Raw genomic sequence first — 18,998 nt, forward strand, 5'->3', positions numbered from 1 at the left:
AACTAAATAGTTACTTTTCACAGTAACGCATTACTTTTTGGTGTAAGTAACTGAGTTAGTAACTGAGTTACTTTTGAAATAAAGTAACTAGTAATTGTAACTAGTTACTGGTTTTCAGTAACTAACCCAACACTGGAAGAAACACTACTTTTACTCCGCTCCATTTATCTACATTCAGCTCGCTACTCGCGACTGATTTTTATTGATCTGTTGATGCACGCTTTGTTTGTTTTCAAAGTACGATCTATCGCATGCCTGCGTTTCACCAATCAAATGCAGTCACTGGTGACGTTTGACTCCGTTTCACCAATCAAACAGAGCCAGGCGGTCACAAAGTTTCAGCAAACAACAAGCTTAAGCTTACATGAACTCAACGTCAAATTTGAGGAAGCACATCGCGGTAAGTAACGTTAGTAGATATTTTGGCTGTCACCGTAGGCTGATGTTAGCTTCCCTGCTATGAATCACTGTCAAATGTACATTGTGTGGGGCCATTTATTAACGCACTGCAGCCTCATAGACACACACACACACACACACACACACACACACACACACACACACACACACACACACACACACACACACACACACACACACACACACACACACACACACACACACACACACACACACACACACACACACACACACACACACACACACACACACACACACACACGCATGCATACAAACACCAATCAGAAGTGCACAGTCTGTTCTCAGATGCAGCCCACACCTATCAGTTTATGGTTTGCGTAAAGGCTAACTTGTTACTTTCCTTCGTAATCTCTGCCTACTGAGCTTATGGTGCTGTTAAGTTATTGTGGCTCAATTTGCCTTAATTTTTTTTATGTTAATGTATTATTATTTAATATATATTATTGTTTTAGTTGCTTAAGAGATATTCCTGGCTCTGAATTTGCTCATTGCTATTTTTATGTTTTTGTGCATTATTTGTTGCTGTCATCATTAAACGAACAGGTTACTCATCAGTTACTCAGTACTTGAGTAGTTTTTTCACAACATACTTTTTACTTTTACTCAAGTAAATATTTGGGTAACTACTCCTTACTTTTACTTGAGTAATACATCTCTAAAGCAACAGTACTCTTACTTGAGTACAATTTCTGGCTACTCTACCCACCTCTGCACATGACCTATTGAGGGCAGCACGGTGGAACAGGGGTTAGTTAGTGCATGTGCCTCACAATACGAAGGTCCTGAGTTCAATCCCGGGCTCGGGATCTTTCTGTGTGGAGTTTGCATGTTCTCCCTGTGACTGCGTGGGTTCCCTCCGGGTACTCCGACTTCCTCCCACCTCAAAAAAAAACCACGCACCTGGGGATAGGTTGATTGGCAACACTAAAAATGGTCCCTAGTGTGTGAATGTGAGTGTGAATGTTGTCTGTCTATCTGTGTTGGCCCTGCGATGAGGTGGCGACCATACATGCCAACCTTGAGACCTCCGAATTCCGGAGATGGCGGGGGCGGGGTTAAGGGGTGAGGAGTATATTTATAGCTAGAATTCACTGAAATTCAAGTATTTCTTATATATATATATATATATATATATATATATATATATATATATATATATATATATATATATATATATATATATATATTAAGGCTGCAACAACTAATCGATTAAATCGATTAAAATCGATTATAAAAATAGTTGCCGATTAATTTAGTCATCGATTCATTGGATCTATGTTATGCGCATGCGCAGAGGCTTTAAAATTAAAAAAAAAATATATATATATATATATATTTTTTTAAATAATTATTTATTTATAAACTGCAACATTTACAAACAGCTGAGAAACAATAATCAAAATAAGTATGGTGCCATTATGCTGTTTTTTTAAAAATAAAATACTGGAAAGGATAGAAATGTAGTTTGTCTCTTTTATCCGATTATTAATCGATTAATCGAAGTAATTATCGACAGATTAATCGATTATCAAATTAATCGTTAGTTGCAGCCCTAATATATATATATATATATATATATATATATATATATATATATATATATATATATATATATATATATATATATATATATATATATATATATATATATATATATATATATATATATATATGAGGTGGCGACCATACATGCCAAAAATCGATTCAAATCAATTATAAAAATAGTTGCCGATTAATTTAGTCATCGATTCGTTGGATCTATGTTATGCGCATACGCAGAGGCTTTAAAAATTTTTTTAAAAATATATTTTTTAATTTAAAAAAAAAAAAAAATTATTTATTTATAAACTGCAACATTTACAAACAGCTGAGAAACAATAATCAAAATAAGTATGGTGCCATTATGCTGTTTTTTTTATAAATAAAACACTGGAAAGGATAGAAATGTAGTTTGTCTCTGTTATCCGATTATTAATCGATTAATCGAAGTAATTATCGACAGATTAATCGATTATGAAATTAATCGTTAGTTGCAGCCCTAATATATATATATATATATATATATATATATATATATATATATATATATATATATATATATATATATATATATATATATATATATATATATATATATATATATATATATATATATATATATATATATATATATATATATATATATATATATATATATATATATATAATGGGAATCCGGATGTTGTGTGTCAGTGTATTAACGTGCCGGCTGGAATAAACACACGCTGAGAAATAGCTCCGTGCCTGCCTACTTTATGGGTTATAGATAAACCTATGGATAACGGAGACATATATAATAGTCTCCTTTTCAGGTGAGAGAGGACGCTAAAGGCAGTGCCTTTAAGGCACGCCCCCAATAATGTTGTCCGGGTGGAAATCGGGAGAAATTCGGGAGAATGGTTGCCCCGGGAGATTTTCGGGAGGGGCATTGAAATTCGGGAGTCTCCCGGGAAAATCGGGAAGGTTGGCAAGTATGGTAGCGACTTGTCCAGGGTGTACCCCGCCTTCCGCCCGAATGCAGCTGAGATAGGCTTCTGCGCCCCCCGCGACCCCGAAAGGGACAAGCGGTAGAAAATGGATGGATGGATGGATGACCTTTTGAACCAAGACCTAACACAGTGTACTCTATTTTATTTAATCCATCCATTCCATCCATTTCCTACTGCTTGTTCCTTTGGATTAAAAAAAAATAATCCAACATTTTTGTACGGCTCTGTCATTAATTTTAAGTGAAAACATTTTTCAACAGGCTCACAGACAAAAACAAACTTCCTTCAAAGCATGCGGCTGTGGCCTGCGGGCCGGTTCAAATATCACCCCGGGGGCCATACATAATTCATTTGCGGGCCGGATGTGGCCCGCGGGCCTTGACTTTGACACCACTGTTCTAAACGTTGTTATCTAATCATGCCACATATTATATTGTTATATAGTGTATTACAAAAATATGTTAGCAAAGATAACATTAGTTTGTACATGAAAAAAAATGTAATAATCGAGTGCATAGGCAATGGTATAATGTCAAATGATATGTATTTCTAAAAAATCAGATCCATTTGAATTTGCGGCCCTCTGAAGGCAGCCATTACTGCGATGTGGCCCTCAATGAGAACAAGTTTGACACCCCTGAACGAAGATGTCTCAAGTGGTAAACAGGTGAAAGGTTAGACAACTTTCCTTCATTGACTGTTATTATATTAAAAGTAGCGTCCCAACTGTTGTAGTAGTGAGTACCGTTCACATTTACATCCATACGGTACCACTTCCGGGTACCTGGGAACCGATATTGCTACTGTGTGTTCAAATGTGCCGATAAATGTTCTAAAAAAACATTGAACATTTTAACACTGAGCTGTGCTGTCCAGTTGTTGCCTTGTTTTCTTACACTTCTGTGTCTCATTTGCAAGCGTCTGCACTTTATCTTACAGTAGACTTTGCATGCAGTAGCCATTCCAAGATGTTAGATGGCAGTAGTGCATAGACACCAGAGTTGTCTATGCACTAGGAATACTGTAGGAAGTAGTCTTTGCCATGAGGTCTCAAGGTTTTGCTAAGTCCTACAACTGTAAACTGTAACTATAGTATTTATTACATTTGCATATTGCATTATTGCAACCTGTTTGATTGTAATGTGCATCTTTGATGAAATTTGGAATTGTTGAAACTGCCGTGTAAAATCGCTAATGCTAATCGATAGCATGTCTATTGGAAATCCCATGTAAATTAGCAGTGAGCTATCTTATTTTGAACAGTGGAGCCTTACTGTACTTATCAGCGCCTTTATCTTGCTTTGTTGGCATGGAAAACTGTAACGTTACGTAGAGGCAGTCCGGCTCTAAGGGCTTGGCAGCTTGTTTCCCAACAAAGTGTTTAAGCCGGTTGCAACATGGGCCAGGTCAGATGCAACAAAGGTATCAAAATATGGACAAGCTTTGTCAGGTACCTATGAAAGTACCACATTCCATACCAATCCCTGTCTGTGTGAGTGACAGGAAGATAAGCTCTTACTTTAAACTTTTTCACCCCAGAGGTCATATATTCTGATCGATACGGTATTCGTCTTATCACCTATTAAAGAATGCTGAGAGGTAGTTTGTTTTTAGATATATTTGTTTTGAATGTATAATGGATAATAGAGTATGACCTAACAGATTGAAGAAATCAAAGTTAAAGCTGCGATCCCTGAGATGTTTTTGTTTGTATAAAACGTTTGGACACCCGCTGCATTAAACTCAAATATGCAAATGTTAGAAGTGCAAGCTCACACACTGTAAACATGTCTCCGTATCAAATCAGCACACATGTTCCAATCTCTTTGAGTCGTACATAAAGCATCAAGGTTGTATTAATGAACCGGATCCGGGCTTCTCACCTTGTGCCAGCAGCCTGGTATTGGCAGCCCATCGTGTCCCTGCACAGTGACAAAGCAGAGAAATGGTCATTAACGAGCCACAATACAATATACACACTAAAAAAAAAGGCTGGTTTATTCTGATAACCCAATTTATGAGTTGCGAGGGTTGGGTTGAATTTCGGAGTTATTTTTAAGAAGAGCAATCCATTTTTTGGGTTATAAGGGTATTATTTTAATTACATTTATGGGATTTCAAAATTAGGAACCATTTTTGGGTTGTTTTTCAATGAGTAACGCATTTTTGGGTTAAAGGCTTTTTAAAAATTTTTTTTATCAAAAAGTTACTTTTTTCTTGAAGGGAATTTTATTATGGATTAATCTCATTGACATTGTTTACAATCTTATGTAAGAACATATTTGAGCATGCTGTATAGGACTACTATGACCATACATGGCTGGAACAATCTGAGCGAAGTACATAAGCAAAGTCCAAGCATCAATGTTTTTAAAAGAATGTACAAAAATATATTGTTCACAGGATATAGTGAAAAGCACTAAGAGTCAGTAGGTTTGTATGTGTATGTATATGTATACTATGTATACACGCTGTTGTGTCACATTCATAGTTACTTGTTAAATGTATGTTGTAGATATATATATATATATATATATATATATATATATATATATATATATATATATATATATATATATATATATATATATATATATACATGTACATACGTATATATGTATATGTATTTATATAACATAACATTTTTATATACTATTATTATTATTATTATTATTAAACATACAGTAAGTAATAAGAGGGAAGGTTTTACTTCTTCTCACTCCTTTTCGGATATGTTTCCATTAATGTTTATTTTCATTTCTTGTTTCTTTTTGCTTTTTATTATTACTATTATTATTATTATTATTATTATTGTTTTTGTTATTCATTCTTGAATGGCTTTTTTGTTGTTTCTTGCAAAATTTGTTTGTTTTTGTTTTGTCTACATATTCAAAATAAACATGAAAGAAAGAAAGAAAGAAAGAATTACTGTAAAAAAATGCCACTCATATCTTGCTTTTGAGTATATTTTAATGGAATAAAATTAATTTTGATCAGTAGTTGGGAAGAAGTAGGACAAACCAGCAGTAAAATGTATAATTTTTAATAGAGATGTCCGATAATGGCTTTTTTTGCCGATATCCGATATTCCGATTATGTCCAACTCTTAATTACCGATTCCGATATCAACCGATACCGATATATACAGTCGTGGAATTAACACATTATTATGCCTAATTTTGTCGTGATGCCCCGCTGGATGCATTAAACAGTGTAACAAGGTTTCCCAAAACAAATCAACTCGAGTTATGGAAAAAAATGCCAACACGGCACTGCCATATTTATTATTGAAGTCACAAAGTGCATTATTTTTTTTAACATGCCTAAAAACAGCAGCTTTGGGGGGTGTATATTGTAGCGTCCCGGAAGAGTTAGTGCTGCAAGGGGTTCCGGGTATTTGTTCTGTTGTGTTTATGTTGTGTTACGGTGCGGATGTTCTCCCGAAATGTGTTTGTCATGCTTGTTTGGCGCATATTTTTAACAGTGTTAAAGTTGTTTATACGGCCACCCTCAGTGTGACCTGTATGGCTGTTGACCAAGTATGGCTTGCATTCACTTGTGTGTGTGAAAAGCCGTAGATATTATGTACGCAAAAGCAGTGCCTTTAAGGTTTATTGGCGCTCTGTACTTCTCCCTACTTCCGTGTACCACTCCGTACAGCGGCGTTTAAAAAAATCATACATTTTACTTTTTGAAACCGATACCGATAATTTCCGATATTACATTTTAAAGCATTTATCGGCTTGGAACATTTTCCGCTAGAACATCTCTAATTTTTAACCAACTATTGGGTCAATGAGCGCTATATTGCGCAACCCAATATTTGGGTTGGGAATAACCCAACATTGTAGTGAGCATAACTCAGCTTTTGTGTTAAATAAATTACACTAGGGATGTCCGATAATGGCTTTTTGCCGATATCCGATATTCCGATATTGTCCAACTCTTTAATTACCGATACCGATATCAACCGATACCGATATCAACCGATATATACAGTCGTGGAATTAACACATTATTATGCCTAATTTGGACAACCAGGTATGGTGAAGATAAGGTACTTTTTAAAAAAATTAGTAAAATAAGATAAATAAATTAAAAAGATTTGCTTGAATAAAAAGAAAGTACAACAATATAAAACAGTTACATAGAAACTAGTAATGAATGAAAATTAGTAAAATTAACTGTTAAAGGTTAGTACTATTAGTGGAGCAGCAGCACGCACAATCATGTGTGCTTACGGACTGTATCCCTTGCAGACTGTATTGATATATATTGATATATAATGTAGGAACCAGAATATTAATAACAGAAAGAAACAACCCTTTTGTGTGAATGAGTGTAAATGGGGGAGGGAGTTTTTTTGGGTTGGTGCACAAATTGTAAGTGTATCTTGTGTTTTTTATGTTGATTTAATTAAAAAAACAAAACAAAAAAATACAAAAAAGTAAAATCCGATACGATAATAAAAAAAACGATACCGATAATTTCCGATATTACATTTTAACGCATATATCGGCCGATAATATCGGCAGGCCGATATTATCGGACACCTCTAAATTACACCCAATAGTTGGGTTATGAATCAACCAACATTGCGTTCGCATAACTCCACTTTTGGGTAAATAATTCAACGCAAAAGTTGGGTTGAAAAAATTAAAAAGTTAAAATAAAGAGTTAAAATAGCTCAAATAAGAATATTAAACATACACTACCGTTCAAAAGTTTGGGGTCACATTGAAATGTCCTTATTTTTGAAGGAAAAGCACTGTACTTTTCAATGAAAATAACTTTAAACTAGTCTTAACTTGAAAGAAATACACTCTATACATTGCTAATGTGGTAAATGACTATTCTAGCTGCAAATGTCTGCTTTTTGGTGCAATATCTACATAGGTGTATAGAGGCCCATTTCCAGCAACTATCACTCCAGTGTTCTAATGGTACAATGTGTTTGCTCATTGGCTCAGAAGGCTAATTGATGATTAGAAAACCCTTGTGTAATCATGTTCACACATCTGAAAACAGTTTAGCTCGTTACAGAACCTACAAAACTGACCTTCCTTTGAACAGATTGAGTTTCTGGAGCATCACATTTATAGGGGCCAATTAAACGCTCAAAATGGCCAGAAAAGGAGAACTTTCATCTGAAACTCGACAGTCTATTCTTGTTCTTAGAAATGAAGGCTATTCCACAAAATTGTTTGGGTGACCCCAAACTTTTGAACGGTAGTGTACCTGTCAAAATATTGCTTTGTTTTCAATGAATACTTATGCCTACTAGGCTACTGTATCTTAATGTTTGTCATTACAGGGTTACTTGGAGATCCAAGTGTTTTCTGAGGTGGTATTTGGTGGAAAAAAGTCTGAGAAGTACAGTGAAGTGGTTTTAGCATCTGTAATGTACACAACGTATCAAAGTGCCCCCCCCCCCCCCCCCCCCCCGGCATACTTTCCTTTCTCGATATGCGGAAAAGGTTTGGACACACCTGCGCTAATACGAATAAAGAGAGCAGGAAGAGAGCAGAGTTACTGTACCACAGGACACAGGGCCACAGGGGCGGAAGGAGGAAGAGGAGGAGGTGGAGGAGAAGAAAGTGCTCCTTCCACACCAGACACATCTTTCTTGTCATCACAAGCCTGTCAGCAAGAGTCAGTTAGACACGCACAACTTGGAGGAAGGAAATGGAAGAGATGGGAAATTGGAAAAGAGATGCAGCACTTATTAAGAAGTTGTGGTCAGTGATGCATTGTGTGTGTGTGTGTGTGTGTGTGTGTGTGTGTGTGTGTGTGTGTGTGTGTGTGTGTGTGTGTGGGGTCACATACCACAGGACAGGGTTGGTCTAGACCTGGAGGACCCTGTTCTCCCTTCTGACCCTTCAGTCCTCTCTTTCCGACAGTTCCCCTGTCACCCTGAATGGCACAACACACACTCACATATGATCCAACATTCTCATCTGACAGGTTCTACAGCAGGGGTCACCAACACGGTGCCCGCGGGCACCAGGTAGCCCGTAAGGACCAGATGAGTAGCCCGCTGGCCTGTTCTAAAAATAGCTCAAATAGCAGCACTTACCAGTGAGCTGCCTCTATTTTTTAAATTTTATTTATGTACTAGCAAGCTGGTCTCGCTTTGATCGACATTTTTAATTCTAAGAGAGACAAAACTCAAATAGAATTTGAAAATCCAAGAAAATATTTAAAGACTTGGTCTTAACTTGTTTAAATAAATTCATTTATTTTTTTACTTTGCTTCTTATAACTTTCAGAAAGACAATTTTAGAGAAAAAATACAACCTTAAAAATGATTTTAGGATTTTTAAACACATATATCTTTTTACCTTTCAAATTCCTTCCTCTTCTTTCCTGACAATGTAAATCAATGTTCAAGTAAATTTATTCTTTTTATTGTAAAGAATAATAAATACATTTTAATTTTAGCTTCTGTTTTTTCGACAAAGAATATTTGTGAAATATTTCTTCAAACTTATTATGATTAAAATTCAAAAAAATTATTCTGGCAAATCTAGAAAATCTGTAGAATGAAATTTAAATCTTATTTCAAAGTCTTTAGAATTTCTTTTAAAATGTTTGTTCAGGAAAATCTACAAGAAATAATGATTTGTCTAGCTTGGTCCAATTTGTTATATATTCTAACAAAGTGTAGATTGGATTTTAACCTATTTAAAACATGTCATCAAAATTCTAAAATTATTCTTAATCAGGAAAAATTACTAATGATGTTCCATAAATTATTTTTTTGATTTTTTCAAAAAGATTCGAATTAGCTAGTTTTTCTCTTCATTTTTTCGGTTGAATTTTGAATTTTAAAGAGTCGAAATTGAAGATAAACTATGTTTCAAAATTTAATTGTCATTTTTTTTCGTGTTTTCTCCTCTTTTAAACCGTTCAATTAAGTGTAAATATCATTAATTATTAATAATAACAGACTTAAAGGTAAATTGAGCAAATTGGCTATTTCTGGCAATTTATTTAAGTGTGTATCAAACTGGTAGCCCTTCGCATTAATCACTACCCAAGAAGTAGCTCTTGCTTTCAAAAAGGTTGGTGACTCCTGTGTGTTTACTTCCTCAGAGAAGAATAACAAATTGCATACAATTTTGAAGACCTAAATCTGCGATGCTGCTCTTGTATTGGATGCCGGTGTACCTAAAAACGCTTGTCAATAACAATATCGCTGACATTTGTGAACGTTTTGTACCAACCTTGTCCCCTCGGTCGCCTCTGTTTCCTTTCTCTCCCGTAAAGCCCGGCAAACCCTGGCAATAACAGAGATGATGAGGTCAGAAGCTACTTTCGATATAAGATAGGAAATATTCAAGTAGCCAATTAGTTGAGATACTCACATCAAGTCCAGGCTCCCCCTGCCTGCCCTGTAAACACATAGGACATGTCTCACTATGGGGTCACACGGACAACATGGAAGAAATGCTGTAAATGCAGTGTCGGTTCAACACTTTTTATGGCTCTACACAGGCCACAAATTTGAACTTTTTATGATCAAGGCAAGTGTTGCCTTAAAGGAGGGCTCATATTTTAGGGCACCAAGGCTAGTTGAAAGGGCACCAAGGCAAACATTTTCTTTCGAGGCAGGGGCTCCAAAGCATGTATATATATATGCATACATATTTATCCATCCATCCATTTTCTTCCGTTTATCCGAGGTCGGGTCGCGGGGGCAGCAGCCTAAGCAGAGAAGCCCAGACTTCCCTCTCCCCAGCCACTTCGTCCAGCTCCTCCCGGGGGATCCCGGGGCGTTCCCAGGCCAGCCAGGAGACATAGTCTTCCCAACGTGTCCTGGGTCTTCCCCGTGGCCTCCTGTCGGTCGGACGTGCCCCAAACACCTCCCTAGGGAGGCGTTGGGGTGGCATCCTGAGCAGATGCCCGAACCACCTCATCTGGCTCCTCTCCATGTGGAGGAGCAGCGGCTTTACTCTGAGCTCCTCCCGGATGACAGAGCTTCTCACCCTATCTCTAAGGGAGAGACCCACCCAGCGGAGGAAACTCATTTTGGCCGCTTGCACCCGTGATCTTGTCCTTTAGGTCATAACCCAAAGCTCATGACCATAGGTAATGATAAATAATGATAAATGGGTTATACTTGTATAGCGCTTTTTCTACCTTCAAGGTACTCAAAGCACTTTGACAGTATTTCCACATTCACCCATTCACACACACATTCACACACTGATGGAGGGAGCTGCCATGCAAGGCGCTAACCAGCAGCCATCAGGAGCAAGGGTGACGTGTCTTGCTCAAGGACACAACGGACGTGACTAGGCTGGTAGAAGGTGGGGATTGAACCCCAGTAACCAGCAACCCTCCGATTGCTGGCACAGCCACTCTACCAACTTTGCCACGCCGTCCAGTCCATAGTGGATCTAACATAATAATGTGAGAGTCCAGTCCATAGTGGATCTAACATAATAATGTGAGAGTCCAGTCCATAGTGGATCTAACATAATATTGTGAGAGTCCAGTCCATAGTGGATCTAGCATAATAGTGTGAGAGTCCAGTCCATAGTGGATCTAACATAATAGTGTGAGAGTCCAGTCCATAGTGGATCTAGCATAATATTGTGAGAGTCCAGTCCATAGTGGATCTAACATAATATTGTGAGAGTCCAGTCCATAGTGGATCTAACGTAATATTGTGAGAGTCCAGTCCATAGTGGATCTAACATAATAGTGTGAGAGTCCAGTCCATAGTGGATCTAACGTAATATTGTGAGAGTCCAGTCCATAGTGGATCTAACGTAATATTGTGAGAGTCTAGTCCATAGTGGATCTAACATAATAGCGAGAGTCCAAATAACCGTGTTTATGTCAGGAAGCGGCCCTGGGTAAATGTCTCAGTGTTAAAGTGCTTACTCTTTCTCCTTTCGCTCCTGGAAGACCCACTAGGCCCGGAGAGCCAGGTGAACCCTGAAAGCCGTCCATTCCCTGCAGCCAGAGCGTAAGAACACATGAGTCATTCGGCATTATGTTTGATTCCTAAACAACACGACTGAATAAGTGTCACTCACGTGGCTTCCTGGAACACCAATGTTACCCTTCTCCCCTTTTACGCCGAATCCTGGCTCCCCCTGAATGGCAATAGAGGAGCATTGAACTAAAAAAACAACACGTTATAGTCCACATCACATGTTGTCGGTCTTCCGTTCTTACCTTGGGACCAGGCATGCCATGCAGCCCCTGAAAAAACATGGCATTCGTAAGTATGTGACGACCAAATTGCTTCTCTAGCGCTAGCTGTACTCACCATAGATCCAGGTGACCCGGAAACTCCTGGTGGGCCTGGTGGGCCAGGAGGGCCTGGCTGGGAAATCATTTGAACCTGAGCAAAGAAATCAATCGCCATAAGCGCTATGTCCACTGCAGTAGATTGCAATAGTCATATTTGATCTTCATGGTCAACCTTCAAAACTACAAGAAAGTGATTGCATTTCAGCGGTTTTAATGGCAGTTTAAAGGCCTACTGAAAGCCACAACTAGCGACCACGCAGTCTGATAGTTTATATATCAATGATGAAATCTTAACATTGCAACACATGCCAATACGGCCGGGTTAACTTATAAAGTGACATTTTAAACTTCCCGGGAAACTTCCGCCGCCGCCGCCGCCGCCGCCGCCGCCGCCGCCGCCGCCGCCGCCGCCACATCTAAGTTAGCTTCTATTTTTTTAGCTTCGCCAAGCTGAAAATTATTAACCGTGTATTTACATGTTCATAGTTTAATAGTATTGTTGATCTTCTGTCTATCCTTCCAGTCAGGGTTTTTTTTATATTTGGTTTCTATCTGCATTTGAGACTGATGCTATCACGTTAGCTCCGTAGCTAACTTAGCTTCTATTTTTTTAGCTTCGCCAAGCTGAAAATTATTAACCGTGTATTTACATGTTCATAGTTTAATAGTATTGTTGATCTTCTGTCTATCCTTCCAGTCAGGGTTTTTTTTATATTTAGTTTCTATCTGCATTTGAGACTGATGCTATCACGTTAGCTCCGTAGCTAACTTAGCTTCTATTTTTTTTAGTTTCGCCAAGCTGAAAATTATTAACCGTGTATTTACATGTTCATGGTTTAATAGTATTGTTGATCTTCTGTCTATCCTTCCAGTCAGGGTTTTTTTATATTTGGTTTCTATCTGCATTTGAGACTGATGCTATCACGTTAGCTCCGTAGCTAACTTAGCTTCTATTTTTTTTAGCTTCGCCAAGCTGAAAATTATTAACCGTGTATTTACATGTTCATGGTTTAATAGTATTGTTGATCTTCTGTCTATCCTTCCAGTCAGGGTTTTTTTTATATTTAGTTTCTATCTGCATTTGAGCCTGCTATCACGTTAGCTCTGTAGCTAACTTAGCTTCTATTTTTTTAGCTTCGCAAAGCTGAAAATTATTAACCGTGTATTTACATATTCATGGTTTAATAGTATTGTTGATCTTCTGTCTATCCTTCCAGTCAGGGATTTTTTTATATTTAGTTTCTATCTGCATTTGAGACTGATGCTATCACGTTAGCTCCGTAGCTAACTTAGCTTCTATTTTTTTTAGCTTCGCCAAGCTGAAAATTATTAACCGTGTATTTACATGTTCATGGTTTAATAGCATTGTTGATCTTCTGTCTATCCTTCCAGTCAGGGTTTTTTTATATTTAGTTTCTATCTGCATTTGAGACTGATGCTATCACGTTAGCTCCGTAGCTAACTTAGCTTCTATTTTTTTTAGCTTCGCCAAGCTGAAAATTATTAACTGTGTATTTACATGTTCATGGTTTAATAGTATTGTTGATCTTCTGTCTATCCTTCCAGTCAGGGTTTTTTTATATTTAGTTTCTATCTGCATTTGAAAATGATGCTATCACGTTAGCTCCGTAGCTAACTTAGCTTCTATTTTTTTAGCTTCGCCAAGCTGAAAATTATTAAGCGTGTATTTACATGTTCATGGTTTAATAGTATTGTTGATCTTCTGTCTATCCTTCCAGTCAGGGTTTTTTTTATATTTAGTTTCTATCTGCATTTGAGACTGATGCTATCACGTTAGCTCCGTAGCTAACTTAGCTTCTATTTTTTTTAGCTTCGCCAAGCTGAAAATTATTAACCGTGTATTTACATGTTCATGGTTTAATAGTATTGTTGATCTTCTGTCTATCCTCCCAGTCAGGGTTTTTTTTAAATTTTGTTTCTATCTGAATTTGAGCCTGCTATCACGTTAGCTCCGTAGCTAACTTAGCTTCTATTTTTTTTAGCTTCGCAAAGCTGAAAATTATTAACCGTGTATTTACATGTTCATGGTTTAATAGTATTGTTGATCTTCTGTCTATCCTTCCAGTCAGGGTTTTTTAAAATTTTGTTTCTATCTGCATTTGAGCCTGCTATCATGTTAGCTCTGTAGCTAACTTAGCTTCTATTTTTTTTAGCTTCGCAAAGCTGAAAATTATTAACCGTGTATTTACATGTTCATGGTTTAATAGTATTGTTGATCTTCTGTCTATCCTTCCAGTCAGGGTTTTTTAAAATTTTGTTTCTATCTGCATTTGAGCCTGCTATCATGTTAGCTCTGTAGCTAACTTAGCTTCTATTTTTTTAGCTTCGCAAAGCTGAAAATTATTAACCGTGTATTTACATGTTCAGTCAGTGTGAATGTCCATTTCGGGTTCTCGACTCTCATTTTCAAGAGGATATAGTATCTGAGGTGGTTTAAAATACAAATTTGTGATCCACAATAGAAAAAGGAGATAGTGTGGAATCCAATGAGCCAGCTTGTACCTAAGTTACGGTCAGAGCGAAAAAAGATATGTCTTTCACTGCACTCTAGTCCTTCACTCTGACGTTCCTCATCCACAAATCTTTCATCCTCGCTCAAATTAATGGGGTAATCGTCGCTTTCTCGGTCCGAATGTCTCTCGCTCCATTGTAAACAAAGCGGAATTGTGAGGAATCCTTCCTCCTGTGACGTCACGCTACTTCCGGTAGGGGCAAGGGTTGTTTTTATCAGATACCAAAAGTTGCGATCTTTATCGTCGTTGTTCTATACTAAATCCTTTCAGCAAAAATATGGCAATATCGCGAAATGATCAAGTATGACACATAGAATGGATCTGCTATTCCCGTTTAAATAAAAAAAATTCATTTCAGTAGGCCTTTAACTTATTTATGCTTATCAAAGCTCTGACGATTACGCTCACGGTTTTCTGGCACCATCTAGCGGTTAAGAGGCACAATTACACCAAAAAAAAAAATTGTTTTTAATATACCTGTATTACAGTCGGTTAAAAATAGCAATTATAATGGGCGTCAATGGAGCAAACACCATGTTCTTAAGAGAACGTGTGTATACCGTATTTTCCGGACCATAGGGCGCACCGGATTATAAGGCGCACTGCCGTTGAATGGTCTATTTTCCATCTTTTTTCATATATAAGGCGCACCGTATTATAGGAGTCATATTATTATTATTTTTTTCAAAATGTAAAACACAGCGGAGGATGAATGTCCCATAACAAGAAGATAGAGACAAAGAAGAAGCTTATCGACTATGGCGTCGCCACGGACTACAAAGGCGGACACACGCAATTTTTCAGGACTTATGCAGATCCCAAATACAGATCAGCAGGTACCAGAAGGTAAGAAAAGTTTCTTTTGCATAATATTGCGAAACAAAACGTCTTACCTTATACACACACCATAATAATACCCGTATGTTGAAGCACAGTACAATCCATCAAGTCGTACTAAAACATTTTGATAGATTTTTGAGCGCCGTGTGTAATGTTCTATATTTACAATGGAACATATAAAAGGTTGGTGTTGTTTACTTCAGTCATTTTGGAGTCTACACGTATCTCTTATGTTTGACCATGTACCAAATAAAATAGCTTTGAGGTCGGTAAGCAAAACCAGAATTATTACGTACATGAGGCGCACTGTCGAGTTTTGAGGAAAAAAAATAGATTTTAAGTGCGCCTTATAGTCCGGAAAATACGGTACTTCATTTTTATATCCTATTCTAACAACGTTGCAATAAAAAACAATGCATTTCAATAGAGATGTCCGATAATATTATCGGCCGATAAATTCTTTAATATGTGATATCGGAAATTATCAGTATCGGTTTCAAAAAGTAACATTTATGACTTTTTAAAACGCCGCTGTGTACACGGACGTAGGGAGAAGTACAGAGCGCCAATAAACCTTACACAAGTGAATGCAATGCATACTTAGTCAACAGCCATACAGGTCTCACTGAGGGTGACCATATAGACAACTTTAACGCTGTTACAAATATGCGCCACACCGTGAACCCACACCAAACAAGAATGACAAACACATTTGGGGAGAACATCCGCACCGTAACACAACATAAACACAACAGAACAAATACCCAGAATCCCTTGCAGTACTAACTCTTCCGGGACGCTACAATATACACCCCCCCGCTGTTTTGAGGCATGTTAAAAAAAATAATGCACTTTGTGACTTCAATAATAAATATGGCAGTGCCATTTTGGCATTTTTTTTCCATAACTTGAGTTGATTTATTTTGGAAAACCTTGTTACATTGTTTAATGCATCCAGCGGGGCATCACAACAAAATTAGGCATAATAATGTGTTAATTCCACGACTGTATATATCGGTATCGGTTGATATCGGAATCGGTAATTAAGAGTTGGACAATATCGGAATATCGGCAAAAAAGCCATTATCGGACATCTCTACAATTCAATATTTAAAAAACCCTGTGAAATTTCAAACTGAACAATCATATCACACAAGTAACATAATGGATGTTTTGGGCCCTCGGGATGCGCCTTATAGTCCGGAAAATACGCTACTTCATTTTTATATCCTATTCCAACAACGTTGCAATAAAAAACAACGCAATTCAATATTAAAAAAAAAAACCTGTGAAATTTCAAACCGAACAATCATATCACACAAGTAACATAATGGATGTTCTGGGCTCTTGGGATGCCCAAAGACTAATAGGGAAATACCACTGACCAGGTTGTCGTCCAGTCTGCAGTCGCCCTTCTCTCCTTTCTGTCCATCCATACCCTGAGTCACAAAGTGCAAGATGAACTGAAAACACCTGTTTATACTTGATTCAATGACATCCAATAGAATACAATTAACAGTATGCTAGAGTAAAAAAAAAAAAAAAAAAAAAAAAAAAAAGTATGCTAGAGCAGTGGTCCCCAACCACCGGGCCGCGGCCCGGTACCGGTCCGCGGACCGATTGGTACCGGGCCGCACAAGAATTAAAAAAAAAAAAAAAAAAAAAAAAAAAATGTATTATTTTTTTTTTTATGAAATCAACATAAAAAACACAATATATACATTCTATATCAATATAGATCAATACAGCCTGCAGAGATATAGTCCGTAAGCACACATGATTGTATTTATTTATGTAAAAAAAAAAAATATATATATATATATATTATTATTATTATTTTTTTTTTTTATGAAATCAACATAAAAAACACAATATATACATTATATATCAATATAGATCAATACAGCCTGCAGGGATACAGTCCGTAAGCACACATGATTGTATTTATTTAAGGAAAAAAAAAATTAAAAAAAAAAAAAAAATTTTTTTTTTTTTTTTTTTTTTTTTATGAAATCAACATAAAAAACACAATATATACATTCTATATCAATATAGATCAATACAGCCTGCAGGGATACAGTCCGTAAGCACACATGATTGTATTTTTTTATGTAAAAAAAAATAAAAAAATAAAATTTTTTTTTTTTAAATACACCCCCCCCCCCCCACCCCCACCGGTCAACCATAAACATCCTGTTAAACATAACATTATTACTTTGTTCAGGCAGATTTCTTTTAAATGACTCGACCATTCTAAGATTGTGCAGGTAGAGTGACCAGTTAGTGTGTCAGTTTACAACTTACCGCAGGCCCAGATAGACCCATCTCTCCCTTTTCTCCTCTTTCCCCTTGCTGTCCTATTTCACCGATGTCACCTTTAGATCCCTGGAGGACAAAAATAAGCACCAATGAATGGTGAACAAAAAAAAAAAAAACCCCCCCCATGTACAGTATTGTCATAACGTTCTTCTAAGCACCTTCTGGCCGTCCAATCCAGCTGGCCCCGGTAAACCGAGCTCCCCCTGATGCAAACACAAGGAAGAGCCTCTTTTTTATTTCATGCATAAATACAGCATTAATGTAATTATTTGTTAAACACAGCCAATTTAATCCTCAAGATATAATAATAACATTGGCATTACCTTTTCTCCTTGAGAACCTTGGGGACCTGGTGGACCTGGTGGGCCCTGGCAAAACAAGCCAAAATCACAGTTTTGGTGCTATTTACATTGAAATAACTAGATGCAGCCAATCCAAATCAATTAAAACAAAATAAAAACACCAAACTTCCAAAAACAATTAAGTTCTGAGCCAAAACTCACTAAATATTGGACACAATGTGTTGTCAAGCTGATGAGATGTGATGCAAGTGTGAGCCACTGTGACACTATTGTTCTTTTTTTAAATGTTTTTATTTACTTTTTTATAAATGGCTGTGACGGTAATGTCAATGAGGGATTTCTAACCATTGCTATGTTGGAATTCTTATTAATATTGATACTGTTGTTGATATTATTCATTTTTGTTTCACTACTTTTAGATTGTTTTGTGTCATGTTTGTGTGTCCTCTCAATCGCTCTGTTAATTGCTATTCTGAATGTTGCCGGGTTGGGTTTTGTAATTTCAATTGTATTAGTATGGTATTATTGTGTATTATTTTGTTGGTATGATTAATAAAAAATAAAATAAAAATAATAACAATAATAATAATAAAACAAAAAAAACAACAACAACAAAACAAAAACAAAACAAATCTCACTAACAATATTTTTTTGCAGCCAATTTTGATAATATACTCTACCGTTCAAAAGTTTGGGGTCACCCAAACAATTTTGTGGAATAGCCTTTATTTCTAAGAACAAGAATAGACTGTCGCGTTTCAGATGAA

At 36.7% G+C, this 18,998-nt stretch overlaps 1 protein-coding gene across 1 annotated transcript in view; it reads right to left on the reverse strand.

Moving 5' to 3' along the window:
* Positions 1-8,498: 8,498 nt before the first annotated feature.
* Positions 8,499-18,998, reverse strand: part of LOC133649231 (collagen alpha-1(XXIII) chain-like) — a 661,501-nt gene continuing 651,001 nt past the window's right edge. The window contains 12 exon segments of the mRNA XM_062046061.1: positions 8,499-8,609; positions 8,796-8,882; positions 10,196-10,249; positions 10,337-10,363; positions 11,862-11,933; positions 12,017-12,076; positions 12,159-12,185; positions 12,253-12,327; positions 16,996-17,049; positions 17,915-17,995; positions 18,088-18,132; positions 18,253-18,297. Coding sequence (XP_061902045.1) covers positions 8,499-8,609; positions 8,796-8,882; positions 10,196-10,249; positions 10,337-10,363; positions 11,862-11,933; positions 12,017-12,076; positions 12,159-12,185; positions 12,253-12,327; positions 16,996-17,049; positions 17,915-17,995; positions 18,088-18,132; positions 18,253-18,297 — 738 coding nt within the window.

This window comes from Entelurus aequoreus, linkage group LG04 (assembly GCF_033978785.1).
Source record: "Entelurus aequoreus isolate RoL-2023_Sb linkage group LG04, RoL_Eaeq_v1.1, whole genome shotgun sequence".
Classification (NCBI taxonomy): domain Eukaryota; kingdom Metazoa; phylum Chordata; class Actinopteri; order Syngnathiformes; family Syngnathidae; genus Entelurus; species Entelurus aequoreus.